The sequence below is a fragment of the Pongo abelii genome, chromosome 6, assembly GCF_028885655.2.
Source record: "Pongo abelii isolate AG06213 chromosome 6, NHGRI_mPonAbe1-v2.0_pri, whole genome shotgun sequence".
In the NCBI taxonomy this organism is placed as follows: Eukaryota; Metazoa; Chordata; class Mammalia; order Primates; family Hominidae; genus Pongo; species Pongo abelii.
In genome coordinates this window covers 103,236,437-103,260,016 of record NC_071991.2, presented here as the reverse complement: position 1 = coordinate 103,260,016, position 23,580 = coordinate 103,236,437, and the positions used below count along the sequence as shown (strand labels likewise).

The 23,580-nt window shown below is 42.4% G+C and overlaps 1 protein-coding gene across 6 annotated transcripts in view; it reads right to left on the bottom strand.

The window, feature by feature from the left end:
* LOC100454686 (uncharacterized) overlaps nt 1–23,580 on the bottom strand; it is an 84,712-nt gene extending 61,132 nt beyond the window's left edge. For 2 of the 6 annotated variants that reach the window (XR_008527569.2, XR_010140742.1), the window contains exons 1-5: nt 22,900–23,026; nt 17,276–19,546; nt 16,198–16,367; nt 15,948–16,054; nt 2,128–2,251 (exon numbers count right to left, since the gene is read on the bottom strand). Coding sequence is in view for 2 of the 6 variants with exons in the window: in XM_054560619.2 (XP_054416594.1) it covers nt 15,701–15,707; nt 15,948–16,054; nt 16,198–16,367; nt 22,900–23,209 (594 nt within the window). In the remaining 4 variants the exon portion in view is untranslated. Of the gene's footprint in view, nt 1–2,127; nt 2,252–15,278; nt 15,708–15,947; nt 16,055–16,197; nt 16,368–17,275; nt 19,547–22,899 lie in introns of those variants that run through there. The other 4 variants (XR_008527568.2, XR_008527572.2, XM_054560619.2 and 1 more) reach the window with 4 other exon arrangements.

Below are 23,580 nucleotides of genomic sequence, written 5' to 3'. Positions count from 1 at the left end.
TTTCTTTATAAATTACCCAACCTCAAGTATTCCTTTTTAGCAATGCAAAATGGACAAGCACAGGTGTTTTCATAAAAACTGGAGAGTTCAATCATCAGTCAGTGAACCTGGTGTCTGGATTGGGCTTTTGCTGAGATGTGTTGGTATCGCATAGAAACATCTAACAAGTCCCTTCTCATAACCCAACATGAGAAGATTGATTTGGAAGGTTTGGCTGTGGTTCAACATTTTATTTTATCAGCCTATAAAGTTCAAGACTGAATAGTTGCTCAGTAAGTCCAACATAACCAGTTTTTCCTCTGGCACAGAGAGACGCAGGACCATTGCATGTGATGGAGGAGCCTGTGCACAGCCTACAGAAGGGCTCCAAGCTGGGGATGAACAGGGATGGATGTAGCCTTCTCTGTTTGCCAAGATGTAGAAAACGAGCTTTCTAGTAGCTTGTATCACAGTACTAAATGCTTTAATTGTGATTATAAGGTTTGGCTCTGTGTCTTTACCTAAATCTCATCTTGAATCGTAATACAGGAGGGACCTGGTAGGAGGTGATTAGATCATGGAGGCAGTTTTCTCCATGCTGTTTTTATAACAGTGAGTGAGGGCTCACAAGAACTGATGGTTTAAAAGTGTGGCACTTCCCTTCACTCTCCCTCTCCTGCCACCATGTAAGACATGCCTTGCTTCCCCTTCGCCTTGTACCATGATTGTAAGTTTCCTGAGGCCTTCCCAGCCACACAGAACTGAACTGTAAGTTGATTAAACCTCTTTTCTTTATAAAGTATCCAGCCTCAGGTAGTTCTTTATAGCAATGTAAAAATGGACTAATACATCTGACTATGAGAACTGCTTTCTGTTTATTCACTTAAGTCTAAGGCAGTAATAGTATGTTTGTGTTTAGGAATCATTTGTACCTATAAACACACACACATTGGAATCATATGTGCCACAACAAGATGAGCACACTATGAGAGGCCTAAGGACATGGGGCCTGATGCATGTTTCTCATCTCCCATGACCTCGTGGCCTGCAGTCATCACTGGGTGGAATTTAAAGCATTGTCTCACTTTCTTCCTCATGGTGTCAGTGTACTGACAGATACTCTCAAGAGAGGTGACTGAAGAGAGTTTCATGAAGGATGTTTTACAAAAGTGTGAGCAGGGTTAAGGGAAACCAAGGTATGGTGATTCAGCCATGGTTGGCAATCTCTAGGCCAAAAGTAACTACAGAAGGAGTAGTTGCCAGAATTTCTAGGGTAAGCTTTGTGGAAGAGATGAGCTGCTCTTCAGGAGCAGTGACCTTCTATAGAGAAGAAGCACAGTCACGGTCAAGTGTGCCGTTTCTTTTGTATAATGCCAACATCACAACCTCTGTGCCACTCAAAGAAGAATGTTTTGGAGTTGAGGTCAAATGGATTCTTCTTCCTTCTTCTCTCTCAATTTTTGAAAGTCATTATGCATTTTTAAATCGCATATTTAGATTCTGACTTTTTTGTGTAGGTCTTTGTTTTTCTGGTAGTTCCGATTGCATCTAGTTTTTTTGTTTGTTTGTTTTGAGAAGAAATATCTTCCACTGGGTATGGTGGCTCACGCCTATAATTCTAGCACTTTGGGAGGTCAGGGTGGGAGGATCACTTGAGCCCAGGAGGTCCATACACCTGTGGTCCCAGCTACTCAGGAGTCTGAGGTCAGAGAATAGCTTGAGCCCAGGAGGTCAAGGCTGCAGTGAGCCATGATGGTGCCACTACACTCCAGCCTGGGTGACAGAGTGAGACCCTGTTACAAATGGAGTCAAGCCTCTTATTCATGCTAGATATTACATGAAATTCATTCCATTTTTCTTCTTCTTGAAGAACACTGACTTTTAATTTGGATGTATTGCTTTCTAGGCCTGAGGTACAAATGTCATTCTGAGATTTCCTTTGTTAAAAAAAAAAAAAAGATTATAAGAATCTGTTTTAAGTACTTTGTTACTGGGTTAGTTCAGTCTTTTATCTCACATTGTCTTTTTCTTAGATTTTTCACCTTTGCTTGGCAGAATAATATTATTAAGCAACATGCAAAAAAAGATACAACAGTGACCTTTTTTTTGAAATGGTACATTTTTCTACTTAATTGTAAAATGTCTTACCTGGTTAATGTTCAATGGGTCCTTGTATTTCTTGCTGGCTGATAAAAGATGGGATACCAATCTTCAGTTACAGATTAGCTCATCTTTAGATGTAATGTATTCTGAAAACCATGTTTTCAGTTACCTAGAAGTAAGATAAATTCTTGACAGCATGAGTATTATTTCAGTTGCTCAGATGCTGTTGTTTTTCACCATTTCAGTCCATGCAGAAACCACTGCCTTCAGGGTAACAGAGAAGTACTGGTAATGCCAAATAAGGCAGCAGCAATGATGAAAAGGGAGAACTGCCCGTACCTCATCTTCCCCAATTGGCTGTGATCAAGACTTTAGCCAAAACATTGAATCCCACAAAGAGAGCTAGGGGAGATATAAAACAACATTGGCAAAGAGTCCTTGACTTAAAGGACTCCATCCCCTAAAAAGCACATGCCACAAATGTATTTTAAAAAGAAAATGGCCTTGTACATAATGTTAGAATAATGATAGCAGGAGCAAATGACCTAAATGGTCCTGCTCCATTTTATTTTCATTCACTGAGCCAAAAACAATAAACAAAAAAACAGTCATCAACATGCATCTACTGAACAAGGTTCCAAAACACCTAACTTTTCTGAGCATGGACAGGATGCTGAGAATATGGGAGGCCAAGTGGCTCTCCAAGGAGGAATGGAGAAGAAATGGTGGGTAGAGCTGACCAGGTCTTTTTCAAAAGTATCTGGGAAGAACTAGTTAACAAATATTTACTAGTAGCTACTCTAGGCCTAGCATTGTGCTAGGAGCTTTGAGGCACATATTAAATTAAAGGGGCTCCCTGACCAGTCAGCCAATTTTTCCTATCCAAACAGCTTACACTCAGCCAGAAGAGGTCTGCTAAAGGAAATCATGCTGCCCTGGTGAGTGGTGTGAAAGAACAATACAAGAGGTGCAATCATGTCTAAAAGGTGGTCCTGACCTAAAGTTGATTATCATACATTTGTAGCAATTGCTACAAATCTAGGCCACTCAAAATTCAACATATGCCTCTGGTCAACTTCCTCTCCCATGCTCCACAAAATCGACTTCAATTCTCCATTCTCCTCACATCTGTTCCCTCCTTGCTCTCAGCAGATGACATTGATTCACAGATCATCAAGTGAAAGGAAGCCATTAAGTCTGGACAATTTCCCATTTCCTACCATAACTCCTAACTTAATTTTACCCACACCCACTCTCTTTTCTCCTCTGGCATTTACAATACTGACTTTTAATTATTATTTAAATATTATCAACCATTTCCCAGCTTAAAAGCTTTTGATGAATTTCAATTGCTCTAAAAAATAGGGCCAAAATTTACATCATGTATATTGATGTGGCCACTGACCACTTTTCTAGCCTTTTTTTGTCCATACTCTTTCATCATGGAAGTGACTGTCAGCGCTCTGGTCACTTTATCTTTCTTCTGGTCACTTTATCTTTCTGTTATTTCTGTCCTGCCTCAGGACACTTGCATTAAGTGCTCATTCTCCCCAAATACTCTTCTTTCTTCTCCTTAAGTGTATCTAGTTGATTTCTCCTCTTGCAGATTTCAGCTCCCACATCACTTTCTCAGGGAAGCAGTCTCAGACTAGGTGAGGATCACCCTTTAGACATTATTGCACCTCTTGTATCATTCTTTCATACCACTCACCACAGCTTATAATTAATACTTAATCTCTGCCTCACACACTAGACTGTAAGCTCGGTGAGAGCGGGAACAGGGTCAGTTTTCTCATCACCATTGTAGCCCTAGCCCCTTGCACAGCACTTGTACTTGGCACAAAGTAGATGCTGAATACATAAACAAGTCAGTAATGATGTTTTACTGTGCAAGGCAGGCAGCCAATATGAGGGTAAGAATGATATTAATTCTATGCCTTGGCAATAAATACAAAAGGACTCAAGGAAAAAATCAATATGAATACATTTTCTAGTGACATATTTATGAACCTTTTAGGAACTTGACAGGCGGGTGGTTGGGAAAGAATATATAACTCCATGCCATGTCTGCTGCAAAACTGTCAGATTTGCTCTGAAAAGGTAAAACTTCCAATAATAGATTCTACAGGAAAAGTTGTGGGGGTGGGGGGGTTGTTGAATGGAACAAGAAAAGAATAGCAGTTTATATTAAAATGCTATCTTTTAGACTAAATTGTCATTAGATCTCTTTGTAAAATAGATCTACCATCCTCCTACCCAAAACACATAGAAAAAATGTATTTAAAAAATAATGGATCACAAATAAAAAGCATGTGAGAGAGAAAGCTGAAGGTAGTAAACTATGGTCTATACTTTGTACAACAGAAAACTATCCCAGGAATGCAAACAATTGTGGTGATACTTTAAACCAGGTGTTGGGGAACAATTTCTGTTAAGGATCACATTGAAAGTATTTTGGGCAGAGTAGGGACTAGGCGTGAGGAAGCTGGTGAGTACAATTCAAGGCAGTGTTCATGCTCGGGGTCACGCAAGTGCAGGGCCAGCCTTAAAAAGGAGTGCCTCCATATTGCACCCTGGCCACCTCTCTTTCCTCACCTAGTCCCAGCCCTGTGAGTCAGGCAGTCTCTGTAGCAATTAACTCTTCCAGGGCAGGAGAAGGCAGCACAGATGCATACATGAACAAACATTGATGTGTTTCAACCAAACATCCTTTACAAAAACCTTTACAAAAATAGGCAGCAGAGTGGGTTTTGCCCAAAGGCCATAGTGGCTGACCCCTGCTCCACACTCAAGATCCACAAATGCAAGGACATGCTTGGGCAAGAATATGAAAGACTGCAGTAAAAAGAACGGGACCTCAGATGAGACTTCTGCCCTTTTAGCATGGCTTCCTCGACTCTATACTAAGCAGTAGACAGTATTGGCATGTTCAAAAATGTCATTTCCACCTCTCATATTTGAATTCAATTGTGACTGACTAAAAATTCTAGTTTAAAATTAATTTTCCTTCAGAACTAGAGATATTGCTTGTTGTCCTCCAGTATTTCGCATTGCTGATGCAAAGTCCATTAGCATTCTGCTTCTTATTCTTCAGTAAGCAACTTACCCTCTTTCCTCTGGCAACTTTTAGGATTTTCTCTTGATCTCCAGAGGAAAGGAAAAAAATTAACAAGGGGGAATATTAACTGGGGAGCATAAGAGAAAATGTCAGGATGTGCCCCAATAATATGAATGAATTAAGTTCTTCTATTGACAGGAAAAAAAACTCAGTATTTTTTTAAAAAATCCAGTCATATGCTTTTTATTAGAGACGTATCTAAAACAAAATGACCCAGAACAATTGAAATAAAGTTTTGGAAAGAAAATAGCTGAAGTAAATGCCAATAAAAAGAAAATACTGTGATGTTAATTTGCATGCAATAAAATTCAAGATGAAAAATCATTACATAAAAAGGGGAATATTTTATATGAATGGAAGAAAAATCTATGAAAAAAGTAGAACAGTAAAAATGCTTAATCTGACAATATGACAGGGAAAGCATAAAATTGAAAATGTTACTAATACAGAAAGAAATTGATGGGGTTGCGGGCAAGATGGCTGAATAGGAACAGCTCTGGTCTGCAGCTCCCAACGAGATCAACACAGAAGGTGGGTGATTCCTGCATTTCCAACTGAGGTACCTGGCTCATCTCATTGGGACTGGTTAGGCAGTGGATGCAGCCCACAGAGGGTGAGCCCCAAAACAGGGTGGGGTATCACCGTATCCAGGAAGTTCAAGGGGTTGGAGAACTCCCTCCCCTAGCCAAGGGAAGCTGTGAGGGACTGTGCCATGAGGAATGGTGCACTCTGGCCCAGATATTGTGCTTTTCCCAGGGTCTTTGCAGCCTGCAGACTAGGAGATTCCCTCCAGTGCCTATGCCACCAGGGACCTGGGTTTCAAGCACAAAACTGGATGACCATTTGGGCAGACACTGAGCTAGCTACGGGAGTTGTTGTTTTTTTTTTTTCATACCCCAGTGGCACCTGGAATGCCAGTGAGACAGAACTTTTCACTTCCCTGGAAAGGGGGCTGAAGCCAGGGAGCCAAGTGGTCTAGCTCAGCAGATCCCACCCCCACAGAACCCAGAAAGCTAAGATCCACTGGCTTGAAATTCTCGCTGCCAGCACAGCAGTCTGAAGTCGATCTGGGATGCTTGAGCTTGGTTAGGGGAGGCTACAGTAGGCGGTTTTCCCCTCACAGTGTAAACAAAGTCACCGGGAAGTTCGAACTGGGCAGAGCCCACCACAGCTTGGCAAAGCCTCTGTAGCCAGACTGCCTCTCTAGATTCCACCTCTCTGGGCAGGGCATCTCTGAAAGAAAGGCAGCAGCCCCAGACAGGGACTTACAGATAAAACTCCCATCTCCCTGGGACAGAGCACCTCGGGGAAGGGGCAGCTGTGGGTACAGCTTCAGCAGACTTAAATGTTCCTGTCTGCCAGCTCTGAAGAGAGCAGCGGATCTCCCAGAACAGTGCTCAAACTCTGCCAAGGGACAGACTGCTTCCTCAAGGGGGTCCCTGACCCCTGTGCCTCCTGACTGGAAGACACCTCCCAGTAGGAGCCGACAGACACTTCATGAAGGAGAGCTCTGGCTGGCATCTGGCAGGTGCCCCTCTGGGACGAAGCTTTAAGAGGAAGGAACAGGCAGCAATCTTTGCTGTTCTACAGCCTCCACTGGTGATACCCAGGCAAACAGGGTCTGGAGTGGACCACCAGCAAACTCCAGCAGACCTGCAGCAGAGAGGCCTATTAGAAGGAAAACTAACCAACATCAACAAAAAGGATGTCCACACAGAAACCCCATCTGAAGGTCACCAACATCAAAGACCAAAGGTAGATAAATCCACGAAGATAAGGAAAAATCAGCGCAAAAAGGCTGAAAATTCCAAAAACCAGAACTCTTCTTCCCCTCCAAAGGATCACAACTCCTCACCAGCAAGGGAACAAAACTGGACGGAGAATGAGTTTGATTAATTGACAGAAGTAGGCTTCATAAGGTGGGTAATGACAAACTCCTCCAAGCTAAAGGAGCATGTTCTAACCCAATGCAAGGAAGCTAAGACCTTGAAAAAAGGTTAGAGGAAGTGCTAACTAGAATAACCAGTTTAGAGAAGAACATAAATAACCTGATGGAGCTGAAAAACACAGCACGAGTACTTCATGAAGTATGCACTAGTATCAATAGTCGAATCGATCAAGTGGAAGAAAGGATATCAGAGATTGAAGATCAACTTAATGAAATAAAGCGTGAAGACAAGATTAGAGAAAAAAGAATGAACAAAACCTTCAAGAAATATGGGACTATGTGAAAAGACCAAACCTACATTTGATTTGTGGCCTGAAAGTGACAGGGAGAATGGAACCAAGTTGGAAAGCACTCTTCAGGATATTATTCAGGAGAACTTCCCCAACCTAGCAAGATAGGCCAACATTCAAATTCAGGAAATACGGAGAATACCACTAAGATACTCCTCAAGAAAAGCAACCCCAAGACACATAATTGTCAGATTCACCAAGGTTGAAATAAAGGAAAAAATGTTAAGGGCAGCCACAGAGAAAGGTCAGGTTACCCACCAAGGCAAGCCCCTCAGACTAACAGCGGATCTCTCTGCAGAAACCACACAAGCCAGAAGAGAGTGGGGGCCAATATTCAACTTTCTTAAAGAAAAGAATTTTCAACCCAGAACTTCATATCCAGCCAAACTAAGCATCACAAGTGAAGGAGAAATAAAATCCTTTACAGAGAAACAAATGCTGAGACATTTTGGCACCACCAGGCCAGCCTTACAAGAGCTCCTGAAGGAAGTACTAAACATGGAAAGAAAAAACTGGTACCAGCCACTGCAAAAACATACCAAATTGTAAAGACCATCAACACTATGAAGAAACGGCATCAATTAACGGGCAAAATAACCAGCTAACATCATAATGACAGGATCAAAATCACACATAACAATATTAACCTTAAATGTAAATGGGCTAAATGCCCAATTAAAAGACAAAGACTGGCAAATTGGATAAAGAGTCAAGACCCATGAGTGTGCTGTATTCAGAAGACCCATCTCACATGCAAAGACACACATAGGCTCAAAACGAAGAGATGGAGGAATATTTACCAAGCAAATGGAAAGCAAAGAAATGCAGGGGTTGCAATCCTAGTCTCTGATAAAACAGACTTTAAACCAACAAAGATCAAAAAAGACAAAGAAGGACATTACATAGTGGTCAAGGGATCAATGCAACAAGAAGAGCTAACGATCCTAAAAATATATGCACCCAATACAGGAGCACCCAGATTCATAATGCAAGTTCTTTTTTTTTTGAAACAGAGTTTTGCTCTTGTTGCCCAGGCTGGAGTGCAATGGCTTGATCTCGGTTGACCACAACCTCCCCCTCCCGTTTCAAGCAATTCTCCTGCCTCTGCCTCCCATGTAGCTGCGATTACAGGCATTCGTGCCACCACACCTGGCTAATTTTGTATTTTTACTAGAGATGGGGTTTCTCCATGTTGGTCAGGCTGGTCTCGAACTCCCAACCTCAGGTGATCCTCCCACCTCGACCTCCCAACGTGCTGGGATTACAGGTGTGAGCCACCGTGCCCAGCCAGTAATGCAAGTTCTTAAAGATCTACAAAGAGACTTAGAGTTCCCAATGATAATAGTGGGAGACATTAATATCCCACTGTCAATATTAGACAGATCAACGAGACAGAAAATTAACAAGAATATCCAGGACTTGAACTCAGCTCTGGACCAAGCAGACCTAATAGACATCTACAGAACTCTCCACCCCACATCAACAAAATATACATTCTTCTCAACACCACATTGCACTTATTCTAAACTTGACTTCATAATTAGAAGTAAAACACTCCTCAACAAATACAAAAGAACAGAAATCATAACAAACAGTCTCTCAGGCCACAGTGCTACCAAATTAGAACTCAGGATTAAGAAACTCACTCAAAACCTCACCACTACATGCAAACTGAACAACCTGCTCTTGAATGACTACTGGGGAAATAACAAAATTAAGGCAGAAATAAATAAGTTCTTTGAAACCAATGAGAATAAAGACACAATGTACCAGAATCTCTGAGACACAGCTAAAGCAGTATTTAGAGGGAAATTTATAGCACTAAATGCCCACAGGAGAAAGTGGGAAAGATCTAAAATCGACACCCTAACATCACAATTAAAAGAACTAAGGGAGCAAGAGCAAACAAATTCAAAACCTAGAGGAAGACAAGAAATAAATAAGATCAGAGCAGAACTGAGGGAGATAGAGACACAAAATACCCTTCAAAACATCAATGAATCTAGGACTTGGTTTTTTGAAAAGATTAACAAAATAGATAGACTGCTACCCAGACTAAAAAGAGAGAAGAATCAAATAGACACAATAAAAAATGATAGAGGATATCACCACTGATCGCACAGAAATACAAACTACCATCACAGAATACTATAAACACCTCTACACAAATAAACTACAAAATCTAGAAGAAATGGATAAATTCCTGGATACATATACCCTCCCAAGTCTAAACCAGGAAGAATTCAAATCCCTGAATAAACCAATAACAAGTTCTGAAATTGAGGCAGTAATTAATAGCCTACCAACCAAACAAAGCCCAGGACCAGACGGGATCACAGCTGAATTCTACCAAAGGTACAAAGAGGAGCTGGTATCATTCCTTCTGACACTATTCCAAACAATAGAAAAAGAGGGAATCCTCCCTAACTCATTTTATGAGGGTAGCATCATCCTGATACCAAAACCTGGCAGAGACACACACAAAAAAAGAAAATTTCAGGCCAATATCCCTGGAATATAGATGTGAAAATCCTCAATAAAATACTGGCAAACCGAATCCAGCAGCACGTCAAAAACCTTATCCACCACAATCAAATCAGCTTCATCCCTGGGATGCAAGGCTGGTTCAACATACACAAATCAATAAATGTAATCCATCACATAAACAACACCAATGACAAAAACCACATGATTATCTCAATAGATGCAGAAAAGGCATTCAACAAAATTCAACAGCCCTTCATGCTAAAAAGTCTCAATAAACTGGGTATCGATGGAATGTATCTCAAAATAATAAGAGCTATTTAGGACAAACCCAAAGCCAATATCATACTGAATGGGCAAAAACTGGAAGCATTCCCTTTGAAAACCAGCACAACGCAAGGATGCCCTTTCTCACCACTCCTATTCAACATAGTATTGGAAGTTCTGGCCAGGGCAATCAGGCAAGAGAAGGAAATAAAGTGTAAAGTGTATTCAAATAGGAAGAGAGGAAGTCAAATTGTCTCTGTTTGCAGATGACTTGATTTTATATTTAGAAAACCCCATCATCTCAGCCCAAAATCTCCTTAAGGTGATAAGCAACTTCAGCAAAGTCTCAGGATACAGAATCAATGTGCAAAATCACAGGCATTCCTATACACCAATAGTAGACAAACAGAGAGCCAAATCATACTGAACTCCTATTCAAAATTGTTACAAAGAGAATAAAATACCTAGGAATACAACTTACAAGGGATGTGAAGGACCTCTTCAAAGAAAACTACAAACCACTGCTCAACAGTGCTAACCTTGACAGAAATATCCCTGGAATAAAGAAAGCTAGTTTCCCAGACTTACAAGGGTTAATGAACATATATTTTGAGGATACTTAACACTCTATATTACATCTTATTCTGCCCCTATCAAGCAGATTAGTGATATGTAAACTGGTTTTCAGAGGATACCTTCAGTACAGATAACAGGATCTCATTGTCACGTCAGGTTTATTTTACATTACAATTTCTTTGTTTTTTCACTCTTGTCACCCAGCTGGAGTGCAATGGCATGATCTCCGCTCACTGCAATCTCTGCCTCCCGGGTTCAAGCGATTCCCCTGCCTCAGCCTCCCGAGTAGCTGGATTACAGGCATGCACCACCATGCCTAGCTAATTGTTTGTATTTTAGTAGAGACGGGGTTTCACCATGTTGGCCAGGATGGTCTCAATCTCCTGACCTCATGATCCGCTCGCCTCGGCCTCCCAAAGTGCTGGGATTACAGGCATGAGCCACTGTGCCCGGCCCACATTACAATTTCTTAAATTTTCCCTCAAAAAGACCAATCAGTTGCTTGCCAGTTTAGTTAGCATTTCTCAGTCTTGATGAGCTTCGAGCAACCTGGTAGAACTACATCTGCATGCTCTAAGGCTGCGAAGATGCCCTTAATATATTTTTTATATAAAGAACACAGTAGCTTCCCTTTTGCTTCTGCCTTTATTTGCAATAGATATTTATTATCAAAATAGGAAATTATCAATAATAAATACCCAACTTATTAACATTTATTTACTGTTTGGCCATTTTCTAAAAATTTATTTATTTAATTTGCCTATACCCAATGAATGGACAACACCAAAAAAAAAAGAAAATTATACAAGACAAAAATTTCCAAGATCTTCTTTCATTTGAAAAAATCATTGGTCTATTCCCAAAAGCTTGACTTGTGTTGACTTGGTCCCAAGGCATCCTACAACTGCAGAAACACAGGGTCAGGAAGAGAGAGGGAAACGGGAACCCAGCACCATGCAGAATGGAGCTGGGGAAATTGAGAGCTACAAACTCTGGTCTGAAAACATACAGCCAGGAAATTCCAGCAACAAAACTGAAGAATGGATAAGGGCACAGATTGATTCCTAATTATGGAAGCCTTTGGGATTGAGCACCCGTTTAGGCATTAGGACATAAGAAAGAGAAATCCAGATAATAGTCAAAAACTCAGTAGGCAAGCAGGTATTCTCATAATTGTCTGATAGGAATCTCAAGCTTAAAATGCCTACACCGAACGCTTGATTTGATCCTCTAAATCTCTTGTTTCCCACAACTCATTTAATGGAATCACCCAGTAGTTAAAGCCAGAACCTAAAAGTCATCATTCATTGCATTCTTCCCTCTGCACAACCCTCATGAATCTCCCCTCACAGTCCCACACACATCTTATGTCTCAACAAATCCAGTTGATGCTACTTCCAAATATCTCAGATCTGTCCATTTCTTTCTCTTTCCACATCTACCATCTTAGTCTAAGCCACCATCCTCTCTCACATAGGCTACAATGATGACTTGACTCATTTCCATGCTTTCTCCCTTACCTGCTGTATTCTATGCTGCACATAGCAGCCATATTCATGCAAAGTTTGGAGCAGCCAACTTAGACCATGGCATGAAGGCCTGGAGTTCAGAATGGCACAGCAAGAAGACAGAGCATAGATTCCTGAACCAGTATGCCATTCCTGCACTGCTTATTCTCAAAGTAAATTAAATGTTATTGAAGCCACTGTGTTTTTGGGTTTTGTGACAGCCAACTAAGTATAACTGCATCTTAATCCATAATTTATGAGGGGGAATGCAATCTAAGGAAGGACATGGCCTTAAAAGAAGCAAAGCCTGTCCCATCTTTCCCTGCCAGAAGGCCCTTGCAAACATAGCATCATGACCTCAAAGGAAAATACAGCCTGTGCATCATAGGCTGCTGGAAGTGACAAAGTGAGCAATGGTTCATGGTAAGATTTCAGCAGAGCAAGGCTAAAGTATACCTGAGGGGACAGAAAACTGTCCTTTAGAAGGAGGAAAACTTATTATTGGGTAATATATGTTTCCCTATAAGATTATTTGCCCCTAGAAGGCAGAGATTTTTATCACATCAATCCCTATAAGCCCAACAGGGTCTTGAGCATAGTAAGTACTCAAGAGATATTAATGAAATTGCATAAAGGCCTCTCTGAGATGTGCCACCACTTTGAGACCAGCCTGAGCTTCCTTTCTGTCTTTGTAAGTTGATAATTGTGAGTTTTTAAGTCTATTAATTACACTGTGTACATTTGATATTAAACTCCTAGGCAAAATTTGTTGCATTGCTTTGTTTTATATACCAGCCAGGATAGTACCACATGGAATTAGATACTTGATAAATGCTTTCAGATGGTAGTAATGACAAAAAGAGCTCACATTAAGTTTTTTTGTTTCTTTGTTTGTTTTTTGAGACAGAGTCTCGCTCTGTCGCCAGGCTGGAGTGCAGTGGCGCAGTCTCGGCTCACTGCCACTTCTGCCTCCCGGGTTCAAGTGATTCTCCTGCCTCAGCCTCCCAAGTAGCTGGAACTACAGGCACACATCACCACGCCCAGCTAATTTTTTTGGTATTTTTAGTAGAGACAGGGTTTCACCAACATTAAGTTTTTAAAATCTAGGCACAATATTTAAAAAGGATTTAGATTGTACCTAACACCAGTTATTGACAACATGAGAGCTGATACTGTGTTAGATTCTGTATAATGATATAATGAGCACATGATGTAAGGTTATAAAGAAAAAAGATTACGTCAATAAGTGTATATGAGAGTAAGTCGTCTTTGTCATTACTCCTCAGAGATATTAATGATCATCCTGGAAAAAAGTACAAATATTTTTGCTAGCCCAAACAATTTTTCTGAGCCTGCATAAGGAGTAAACATGGCTTTCTGTTGCTTTAAATTAGCAAAAATTGGGTGGGGGGATGGGAGGACAGAAGAATGAAGAAGTAGGATATTAATCTACATATCCCGCTCAGGTTGATTCTGGAGTACCAGGAAAGTCACTAGGAGTTCTATTTGCACTAAGACTGCCTTGGGCTGTGGGAAGAAATTATTAAGAGGTCTTTGGGAATAGTGGAACTGTCTGGAAAGGTGAGATTATTACTTCCTAACAAAGGAGACATGGGAGGCCAAGTGTAGGGACAGGTTCCTTTATTTAGACATAGAATTCACTCTGAGGCAGGAGACACCCAAGGCACCTAGGATCCTAGTTGGCAGTGATGTGGTGAACATTGATGTTGCTCACACAATGGCCATTCCTAACTCCCTTCATCCTTGCTGGCAGAGCTTTCCTCCCATTGTAGAAACTAAATATGCCACCTTTCTCCCTGTTCAGACTCCGTTGCAGATACAGCAAGGGTACATATCCAATATTGGCCAGTAGGACCCAAGGGAAATATGCTAGAGGCTTCTGGGAAAGGTTTTCACATCTAATAAAAAGAGAGAGAGATGTACACAAAACAAAACACCAGTTTCCCTTCTTGCTTCTGTGTTTTTGTGTGAGGCCATGATGCTTAGAGCTATGGTAGGCATCTTGTGACCACACATGGAAAAATCCTCAATACATTGAGGATAACAGAAGGAAAAGAAAAGGAAAGAGCCAAGAATCCTGATATTTTTGAGTTACTGACCCAATCCTAGGAAAGCCTACCTCAAGACTTCCTGTTGTGGAGGAAATTAAATCTCTATTCCTTAAGCCACCTTTAATGTGCTATTGTGTTACAACCAAAAGCATCCTAACAGAAAAGTGAGGAGGGACCTTTTTATTAAAGCAGGATGGTACCATTCAAATATCCTCTAGGTAAACTCTTGGAAAGTTGTCCTAAGGGTATCTGAGGTGAGAGAACCATGAAAGCCAGAATACTTTTGAAATGTGTTTAAGAGTGACAATCACTGATGGACTAAGAGCCTTATTCAGCAGTACAATTTACAAAGCATGAAACTACCAGATGAGCACAGCTGTAGGAAATGTGGCTACAGAAGGATGGCAGTCAGGCTAGAAGAGGCCATCCTGCATCAGAATAAAGAGCAATGAGAATGACCCCAAAATCCAAAAGCGACAATGCATTGAAATGAGTCTCAGAGAAGCAGCCCCCAACCTTTTTGGCATGAAGGACTGGTTTTGTAGAAGGCAATTTTTCCACAGTGGGCAGGGTGGGGTGGGGGTGGAGGGTTGGATGGTTTCAGGATGAAACTGTTCTACCTCAGATCATCAGGCATTAGATTCTCATAAGAAGCATGCATCCTAGACCCCTTGCATACACGGTTCACAATAGGAGTCATGCTCCTATGTGAATCTAACGCAGTTGATCCGACAGGAGGCAGAGCTCAGGCAGTAGCGCTTGCTTGCCCACTGCTCGCCTCCTGCTGTGCACCCACCACAGGGTCCCTAACAGGCCACTGATGGGTGCCAATCCACAGCTCAGGGACTGGGAACTCCTGTCTTAGAGACAGTGAGAAGGGAAGGTGTACTAGTCCATTCTCACACTGCTATAAAGAACTACCTGAGACAATGATTTATAAATAAAAGGTTTAATTGGCTCATGGTTCTGCAGGTTGTACAGGAAGCATGGCTGTGGAGGCCTCAGGAGACTTAGCATTATGGCAGAAGTCAAAGGGGAAGTAGGCAGGTCTTATGTGGCTGGAGCAGGAGGGAGGAGAAGAGGGGAGGTGCTGCAAGCTTTTAAACAACCAGATCTTGTGAGAATTCACTCACTATCACGAGAACAGCAAGGGGAAAATCCACCCCCATGATCCAATCACCTCCCACCAGGCCCCTCCTCCAACACTGGGGATTACAATTCAACATGAAATTTGGGCAGAGACACAAATCCAAACCATATCAGAGGGGCTGGGATAATTTGGAAGGGAAAGAGAGGACTTTACGTCCTAAACCATTGTGTTTGTTTCACAAATTGTTGGTTATTCCACAAAGTTGCTACGACCTGGGGAAACAAAAGAAAATCTAGAATGATGACTATATGTCTATAGCATCATAGGTGCAGTTCAGCAGAACAGAACATTTAAAAATCCTTGGCAAGAGCCAGGGGCTTTAATTATGTTGAGTTATTTTAATTAAACAGTATGCACAGACATGCTGTCAGTTTTTAGGATAGTGCCATGTTCATTCTTACTGAGTTTAAATAAATTTGAAGAGCAGATCAATTTCCTTACATGCAACTTACAGTTTAATATATCTGTGGAGAATCCAGTCCATGTGTCTAACTCCAAAATTCCGAATTTCAGAGAAGGCCACAGCCATTCTTCTTTGCATGAGAAGCCCCCCGACATTCTATGAATAATAGAGAAAAGTATTTTGGGACTGATACGTGGCCCCAGGACAGTATAATATGATTAACACCCCAGACAAATATGGGATACACAATGTTCCCTAGCCTCTGATTAACAGATGTTATAGATGAATAGGAAACTCACCATCAGGAAAGAAAGAGGTGCATAGCCTAGGCCTAGGACTCCATGTTGTGTGTGTAAATTTTGAGGTAGGTAACAGTGATTTCTTCTGGAACCTACAGCCAAGCTCCATGCTTTACTACTGTGAAGTAATAGTAGGTTCAGCTTTCCTTTGGAGAAAATGCTCTCTTGCCCTGGTTTCAGAGGAAAAAAATGAGGAATAATGGTTAGAAGAGGCAAAGACAACAAATTATTATTTTTTCCTGGTGTTACTAGCCAATATCTGCAAAATACAACCATTGGGTCTGCCAGCTTGTGTTGCAGGACTTTTCCTTAGTTCAGCTAAAGATGGCATTCTTTGTCCCATGGCCATGAAAATTCAGGCTCTCAGACAATTTGACAATAAGACAGGGTTTTATTGGCTGAAAAGGAAGAAAAGGGGGAAACAAGGACTCTCGCAAGGCCAGAATCCCTGCTAGAGTGCTTCCCACCTGGCTGTTTGAATCCCAGGTTCTACTCAAGAAGAGGAGGGGCCAGGCTTCTGCCCACTGCAAAGGGTGCGAACTTCCCAAGTCTCCCCCTCAGTGGGCAGGCTGGTTGGAGTTTCTCCAGGGACCCCCTCTCACCTGGCTGTCTCACTTGTATGGCCAAAGTGTCAGTGCCACAGCCACATAGACCAGAATAGGTAAGAAAAGAAAGTACAGATGGGAGGTGGAAACCTCTTTTTTGGAAAAATAGAGAGAAGTTGGGATAACTGGAAAAGGAAGTGGTGTCTAAGAAGAGTTTGATTATTCATTTGGTTTTGTTAAGATGGGAGATATTCAAATATGTCTATGTGCTAAGGAGAAGTCAACAGAAAGGGAGTGCTTGAAAGTTCAGAAGACAGAAGTGACAACTGAGGGAAGGGACCCAATGAGACTGGTGGGGGTTGGGGAGATTAACCTGGGGCAGAAGGAGGAACACTTCGCTTCCTGAGCCAGGAGAAGAAAGAAAACAGTGTGTGTGGAGCCCTGTACCTGTCAAGGTTAACCAGGTCATACTGTGGCAACAATCCCACAATCTCTGTGGCTTACAACAGAAAAGATTTATTTCTCCCTCATACCCATGTCCAGAACCAGTTGGCTCTGACTTGATTCCATGTTGTCCACATTTCAGGATTTAAGTGAGAGGATCGGCTCCTATCTGGAATACTGCAGTCTTGGTGGCAGAAGGAAAAGAGAGAATGCCAAACCATGCACAAGCTCTTAAAGCTGCTGCTGGGAAGGAAAACACACCATCTCGGTACACATTTCATGGCCGGAGCAACTCCCACGATCATGTCTGAGTTCACAAGAACAGGGACATAGAGAGGGGCTGTGAATATGGAGAATAACCCAGTAGACAGGGGCTTTGACTGTGGGCAAACAATATAATCTACTACTGGGCCATCCTGCTTTTGCCGGTGAAAAAGTTGCTCCTTCATTCACTCAATAAATATTGAGTAAGCCCCTACTTTGCACCTGGTGCTACACTTTTCTCATAGACCTCTAAATAAGACAGACCTTTGATCTTGTAGATATTACAGTTTAGAGAATTTCCACCTGATGGCCTTGGTTTTTCTTACTGGCATAGGGGACTACATCATCTGCCAAGAGGAGGTTGTTTGAAGGTAAGGAGTTTGAGGAGAGACGTAAATATTTCAAATCACCACTAAACAAAAAGAGAAGGAAAGCTGAATGGGGGAAACAAATGGATTGCCTGTCAGCATTACATGTGTCACTATGGTTGGCAACCTCATGGCTATGTTCCCTGTCAGTGCTCAGTCTCCTGGATACTCTAAGAGCAAAAAAGGTAAGGATCTGGGGGACCGGAGAGCTAGGAGACACAGGATCCAGAGATGATGTTGACAATAGGAAGGAATACGGTCTGGCTAGGTAATAAGAAAGGAAGGAAAGTCGTGTGGGCAAATGCTGAGCAAGAGACAAAGGTCTTGGGAGCTAAGGTTAGGTGTATTGGGAGGGGAGTGAGTGACCTAGAAAGGCAGGATGAACTGATCAAGAAATGCATTGCTGCAGTTCAAGGTTTCACAGGTGGGGCAGTTCTTGATCTAGAAGAGTCCAGGTTGTGGAAGCTGGGTGGGGACTGGTTTATGATTATTCAGGTCTTAATTGTTCCTGAGACACTGTCCCTGTAGTCAAGGGTTATGTCCATGTGCAGCTTTATATTAATTGACTCAAATGCTGAGTTTCCTGGGAATAATTAATTAACTACCTATACTGTTGTGTCTCCCCCTCCCCACTCCAGACCCCAGTCATTTCACACTTGCTTGGAAAAAAGAGCTGAGGAAAAGATAACATTTCTTTTTAAAGTCCTCCAGTGCTTCTTTGTATGGTACTGTCTGTATACTAGGTGTTCATACATTCCTCTTGAATTGAGTCATATTGAGATTGTTCCCTTTTCTGCTTCCTACTCAATAGCAGGATTTTTCAGACTCCTTTTGGCATCTGAAAACATTCAGCAACTTCAAGAACCGTCCTTCCTTGGAGGAGGGCAAAAAAAGCAACATGGTAACAACACAAGGTGAGAATGGAAACAGAGGAAACAAAATGGGAGAAGAGGGGAAAATATTTAAAATGATCACAAGAAAATCAGTCTTTTTTAGTTCAGTTTTATTAAGATCTAATTTATATGCTATTCACCAACTTTAAGCTTAGAATTCAGTGAATTTTGACAAATGTATACAGTCATATAACCACATATATCATTCTCATCACCCCAAAAAGTTTCCTCAGACCTGTTTGCAGTCATTCTGCTTCTCATAATCCCAGTCTCTGACAACCACTGATTTGCTCTCTTTCATTATACCTTTGCCCTTTCCAGAATTTCAAATAAATGGAATCAGACATATAGCCTTTCATGTTCAGCTTCCTCAAGAAAACCAGTCTTATATGGAGGATGTGAAAACAGCATATAGGTTAGGGAAAGGTAAGGAAAAGAAATAGTAAAGTTCACCAGTCTGAGTGCCCACCTCTTTCAGCTTCATCCTAAGTAATAATACCCCTCCCACAAAAAATCAGGTTTTATGTGCTAGTTATATTTTTAAATACTCATTGGAGGCCAGAAGCAGTGGCTCATGCCTGTAATCCCAGCATTTTAGGAGGCCAAGGTGGGCAGATCACTTGAGGTCAAGAGTTCAAGACCAGCCTGGCCAACATGGTGAAACCCCTTCTCTACTAAAAATATAAAAGTTAGCCAAGCATAGTGGTACGTGCCTGTAGTCCCAGCTACTCAAGAGGCTGAGGCACGAGAATCACTTGAAACTGAGAAGTAGAGGTTGCAGTGAGCCAAGATCGCACCACAGCACTCCAGCCTGGGTGATAGAGCGAGACTCCATCTCAAAAAACAAACAAAACAAAACTCATTTAAGATAAATACATAATTATTAAAGACAAAAAACATGTATCTTAGTACCATTGATAGTTATTTCATGTACATCAATGATAAGCAGACCTCACTTAGGAAAACACTGATTTCAAAGCTCTTGACATTCCTATATACTTCAAACGGTCTTATTCTCTCAGTCATTGATTTGGGCTAGCGAATCTTAAATTTGGGCCATTAGCAAAATGTGTAAGTAATGATGACATCTGAATCCCCACATGTAGCATCATAATGTGCACATTTACCTTACCTTTAAAGGTGAATTTAAACCTTTTATTTTTGTTTATCTTTATTTCCCATTGAATTTGGTTGGAATTAGAAAAATGTATGCTTGAATATAATGGAAAACGAAAACACAACTAATAGAGACGGGAAAATCGAGACTTGCCATGCAGCAAACATAGATTGCGATAGATGCCCTGTGTGAGATTTGAAGACAGTTTCACGTCAGATAGATGATCGACTCAGTATTGCCGGTTAGAAGAGTGCAGCACAGTCAGACCACAACGACACCATAGAAAGGGCATAATTACATTTTGCAATGGAATGTCTGTGGACAGTCTATATATGTGCACTCATTCTTACTGTGTGTGGATGACAGTTGCTCTATCATTTTTGTACATTTAGATGAGGACTCCACAGTTTCCTGTGCCTCTCTTCGTGTGATTGTACGGGCTTAGCCGACTGAGTCATTACAGAGTGTAGCACTGATACATCATTGAATCTATGAAGACCATGTCTTTCTGTGGATGAGGCCTTTCCCTAGGAAATTAAAACTCTGGGAGGTTCCCAAAGGGCCTTGGAAGTTTAAATAAGAAAAAAGTCCAAGTTTAATTTTTAAAAGCTCTCTTTTTTACATTTGTCTTTGTGACAATTGTTGCTAATCAGCGAATCTAGAGGAGATTATAAAGGGAGATGGATAAGACCATTGTCAGGGGTTGCAGGTATGTGAGTTCCATACCTACTTTACCAGTGTTTTTTACTGAGGTCAAATCAGGTCAGATTGGAGTATCTGAGGCAACTTTGAAATATAAAGGTGCAGCCGAGGCTGTCTGCAAGGGTGTGTGGCAACAGGAGTGGCACAGATACACTCACTTTGCCTGAACAAATATACGAGCCCTAGGTCTTTCATAGCACTCTGAGGGAGAGAGACAAGGAGCTGCATGCCCAATTGGCAGTGCCTGATCGCTATTTGGTAGGATGGTATAATAATCCAGGGCTTTGAATCAAGTGAGGGGGCCCATTTGAGTCTATGTGTTATTATTTGTCATGTTGTTGTGACCTATGAAAAAGTTTCTCAGGTCCTCTACATGCTACAACCTCCCCGGGCTCAGGCAATCCTCCCACCTCAGCCTCCTTTCAGAGAAGCTGGGACTACAGGCACACGCCACCACGTCCAGCTAATTTTTGTATTTTTTGTAGAGACGGGTTTTGTAGAGACCACGTTGCCCAGGCTGGTCTTGAAATCCTGGGCTCAACCGATCAGCCCGCCTCAGCCTCCCAAAGTGCTGGGATCACAGGTGTGAGCCACCACGCCCAACCTTAATGCTAGCTGTTAAACTGTCTTTCAGAGGAGGCCATTTTAAAATGAAATCTTGGCTCTGTTTTCAGTGATAATTTCATAGTTCTAAACCCCGATTAATTCTGAATTGCTCCAGCTTAAGCATGTAGTTACATAGAGAATGCGCCTATTTCTATCTCAGGCAAATGGTGATTGTCCTGTTGGTAACATGACTTCATTGTCATTTTTTTCCTCTGGAGACTACTGTGAGGATTCACATTACTAATACTTGTGCAGGCCTCACTCCTTAATTTAACAAGCAATGTCAATACAATAATATTTTTTCTTTGCACAGATATAAGACCTTTTTATTTTAAAACTGTAAATTCAACTCAAAGATTGCAAGATCAAAAGCAGCATAGAACAATGGTCATTTATAGATACATGAATTCCAGGAAGCTAAACAAATAAGAATTTGTACTATAAGTAAAGTAGGTTATATAAATTTTAAATGAAGGAAAAAACACTAAATTAAGGACAAAAATGATCTTTTTCCTTCTTTGAATTGCACTCCTTGAAGTAATATAAAAAATCTCCCAAAATCAAATATTAAAAAATAATTTGTTTAGGCCGGGCGCGGTGGCTCACGTCTGTAATCCCAGCGCTTTGGGAGGCCGAGGCGGGAGGATCACGAGGTCAGGAGATCGAAACCATCCTGGCTAACACGGTGAAGCCCCATCTCTACTAAAAATAAAAAAAATTAGCCGGGCGTGGTGGCGGGCGCCTGTAGTCCCAGCTACTTGGGAGACTGAGGCAGGAGGATGGCATGAACCCGGGAGGCAGAGCTTGCAGTGAGCCAAGATCCAGCCACTGCACTCCAGCCTGGGCAGAGCGAGACTCCGTCTCAAAATAAGAATAATAATTTGTTTAAATGCGTTTACAAATAATTTTCCCCGGTAAAACACAGGGAAGATCAAGCAATAAATAAATAAGCCCTCTTGTTTCAAACCTCGTTGCTGAAAATAATTGTATTAGTATTTACTACATTGGTGAGTGCCTGGGGATACCTTCCACTTCTATGATCTTTGCCCTGTATTGTATCTACGTGTAGATGAGGTGATTGTCAAAAATATGTACTGACTTCAAGACATAGTGTTGACTGAAGTTGTCTTTATTAGAAGTCTCAGCCGTGCCTCCAGTTTCGAGATGAATCTCAATTCACAAGTTCCACTACCACCACCACCATCACTGCCCCCAGATAGAATGAGACTTCTAATAACTTGAAAGACAAGTCTATAAATATCCTGTAATCGTTTTCACTGTATCACTTTTTCCTGGCTACTTTTATCCGATAAAAACCTCATATTTATTTTTAAGCTATTACACATGCGGACAACGGGAATCTTAGTTTTATGCAAAAACGCAACCACGCATGAGAATTGCGCAAGTCTTTCTTGGAATGGTCTGTTTTTGGATGAAGTCATCAGACGTCATTACACTTCTTTATTTTGGGTTTGCCAACTCGTTTCCCAGAATTTAAAGACTATAATGATGGTAAAAGTCAGTTTCGCACTCTGTCAAAGGCTTGGCCCGTTGCCTTTTCCTTCCCGGCAATACTCGGTTCAATTAGGTCTTGTCCCCTCATTATCTGTGAGGACTGAATTCCACCCCCGCTTTTCAACGCAGGCTATTTGCTCGGGGAAAGTCAAACCATCCCTCAAAGGATCAAAGAGCTCAGCCATAGACAGAGCCGCCAGAGGAAAGCGGAGTCGCTGCGTCAGATGAAAGGGGCCCCTCAGTCTCACCCCTCACCGCAGCTCCTGGGATCTTAAACACAGGGTCAGGAGGATCAGGAGGAACAAGAGGGATGGAGACGAAAGGCTGGATCCTTAATCCAGGCCGGAGACAAAGGTGAGTAACTGCGCGTGGTGGACCGGAAGATGGGCAGTAGGAGGCTCCTCGCCTCCTAGCCGGGTGGCGTGACTTCAGGAGGACCCAGAAAACCGGCCAGGACTGGGTAGGACGGAAGGTCCCAGGCGGGGCGGGCGAACCGGCTCCTCGTGGGAGGGGCGAGGCTGGGAATGCCCCCTCCAGGCCCCGCCCTCCCGCGCCCATGCCGGGAACTCGAACTTAGGTAAGCTCCCGGGTCACGCGCCGGGACGGCCCCGCTGCCTCCAGCTTCCCGGAGCTGGCGTCTGGGAAAGAGCGCGTGCCCCACGTCCTCCTCCCCGCCCCGCCTCCGGCGCACTGCGCACGCGCTACCGCGCCCCGCCCTTTCTCGGCCCCCCGAGGGTGATGGGGTGAGGGCGGGGGAACCGAGGTGGGGAGGCCGCCAGAGCTCCCAGACTGCGAGCACGCGAGCCGCCGCAGCCGTCACCCGCTCCGCGTCACGGCTCCCGGGCCCGCCCTCCCCTGACCCCTCCCCTCTCTCCGTTTCCCCCTCCTCTCCCCCTCCTCCTCCTCCGACCGAGCAGTGACTTAAGCAA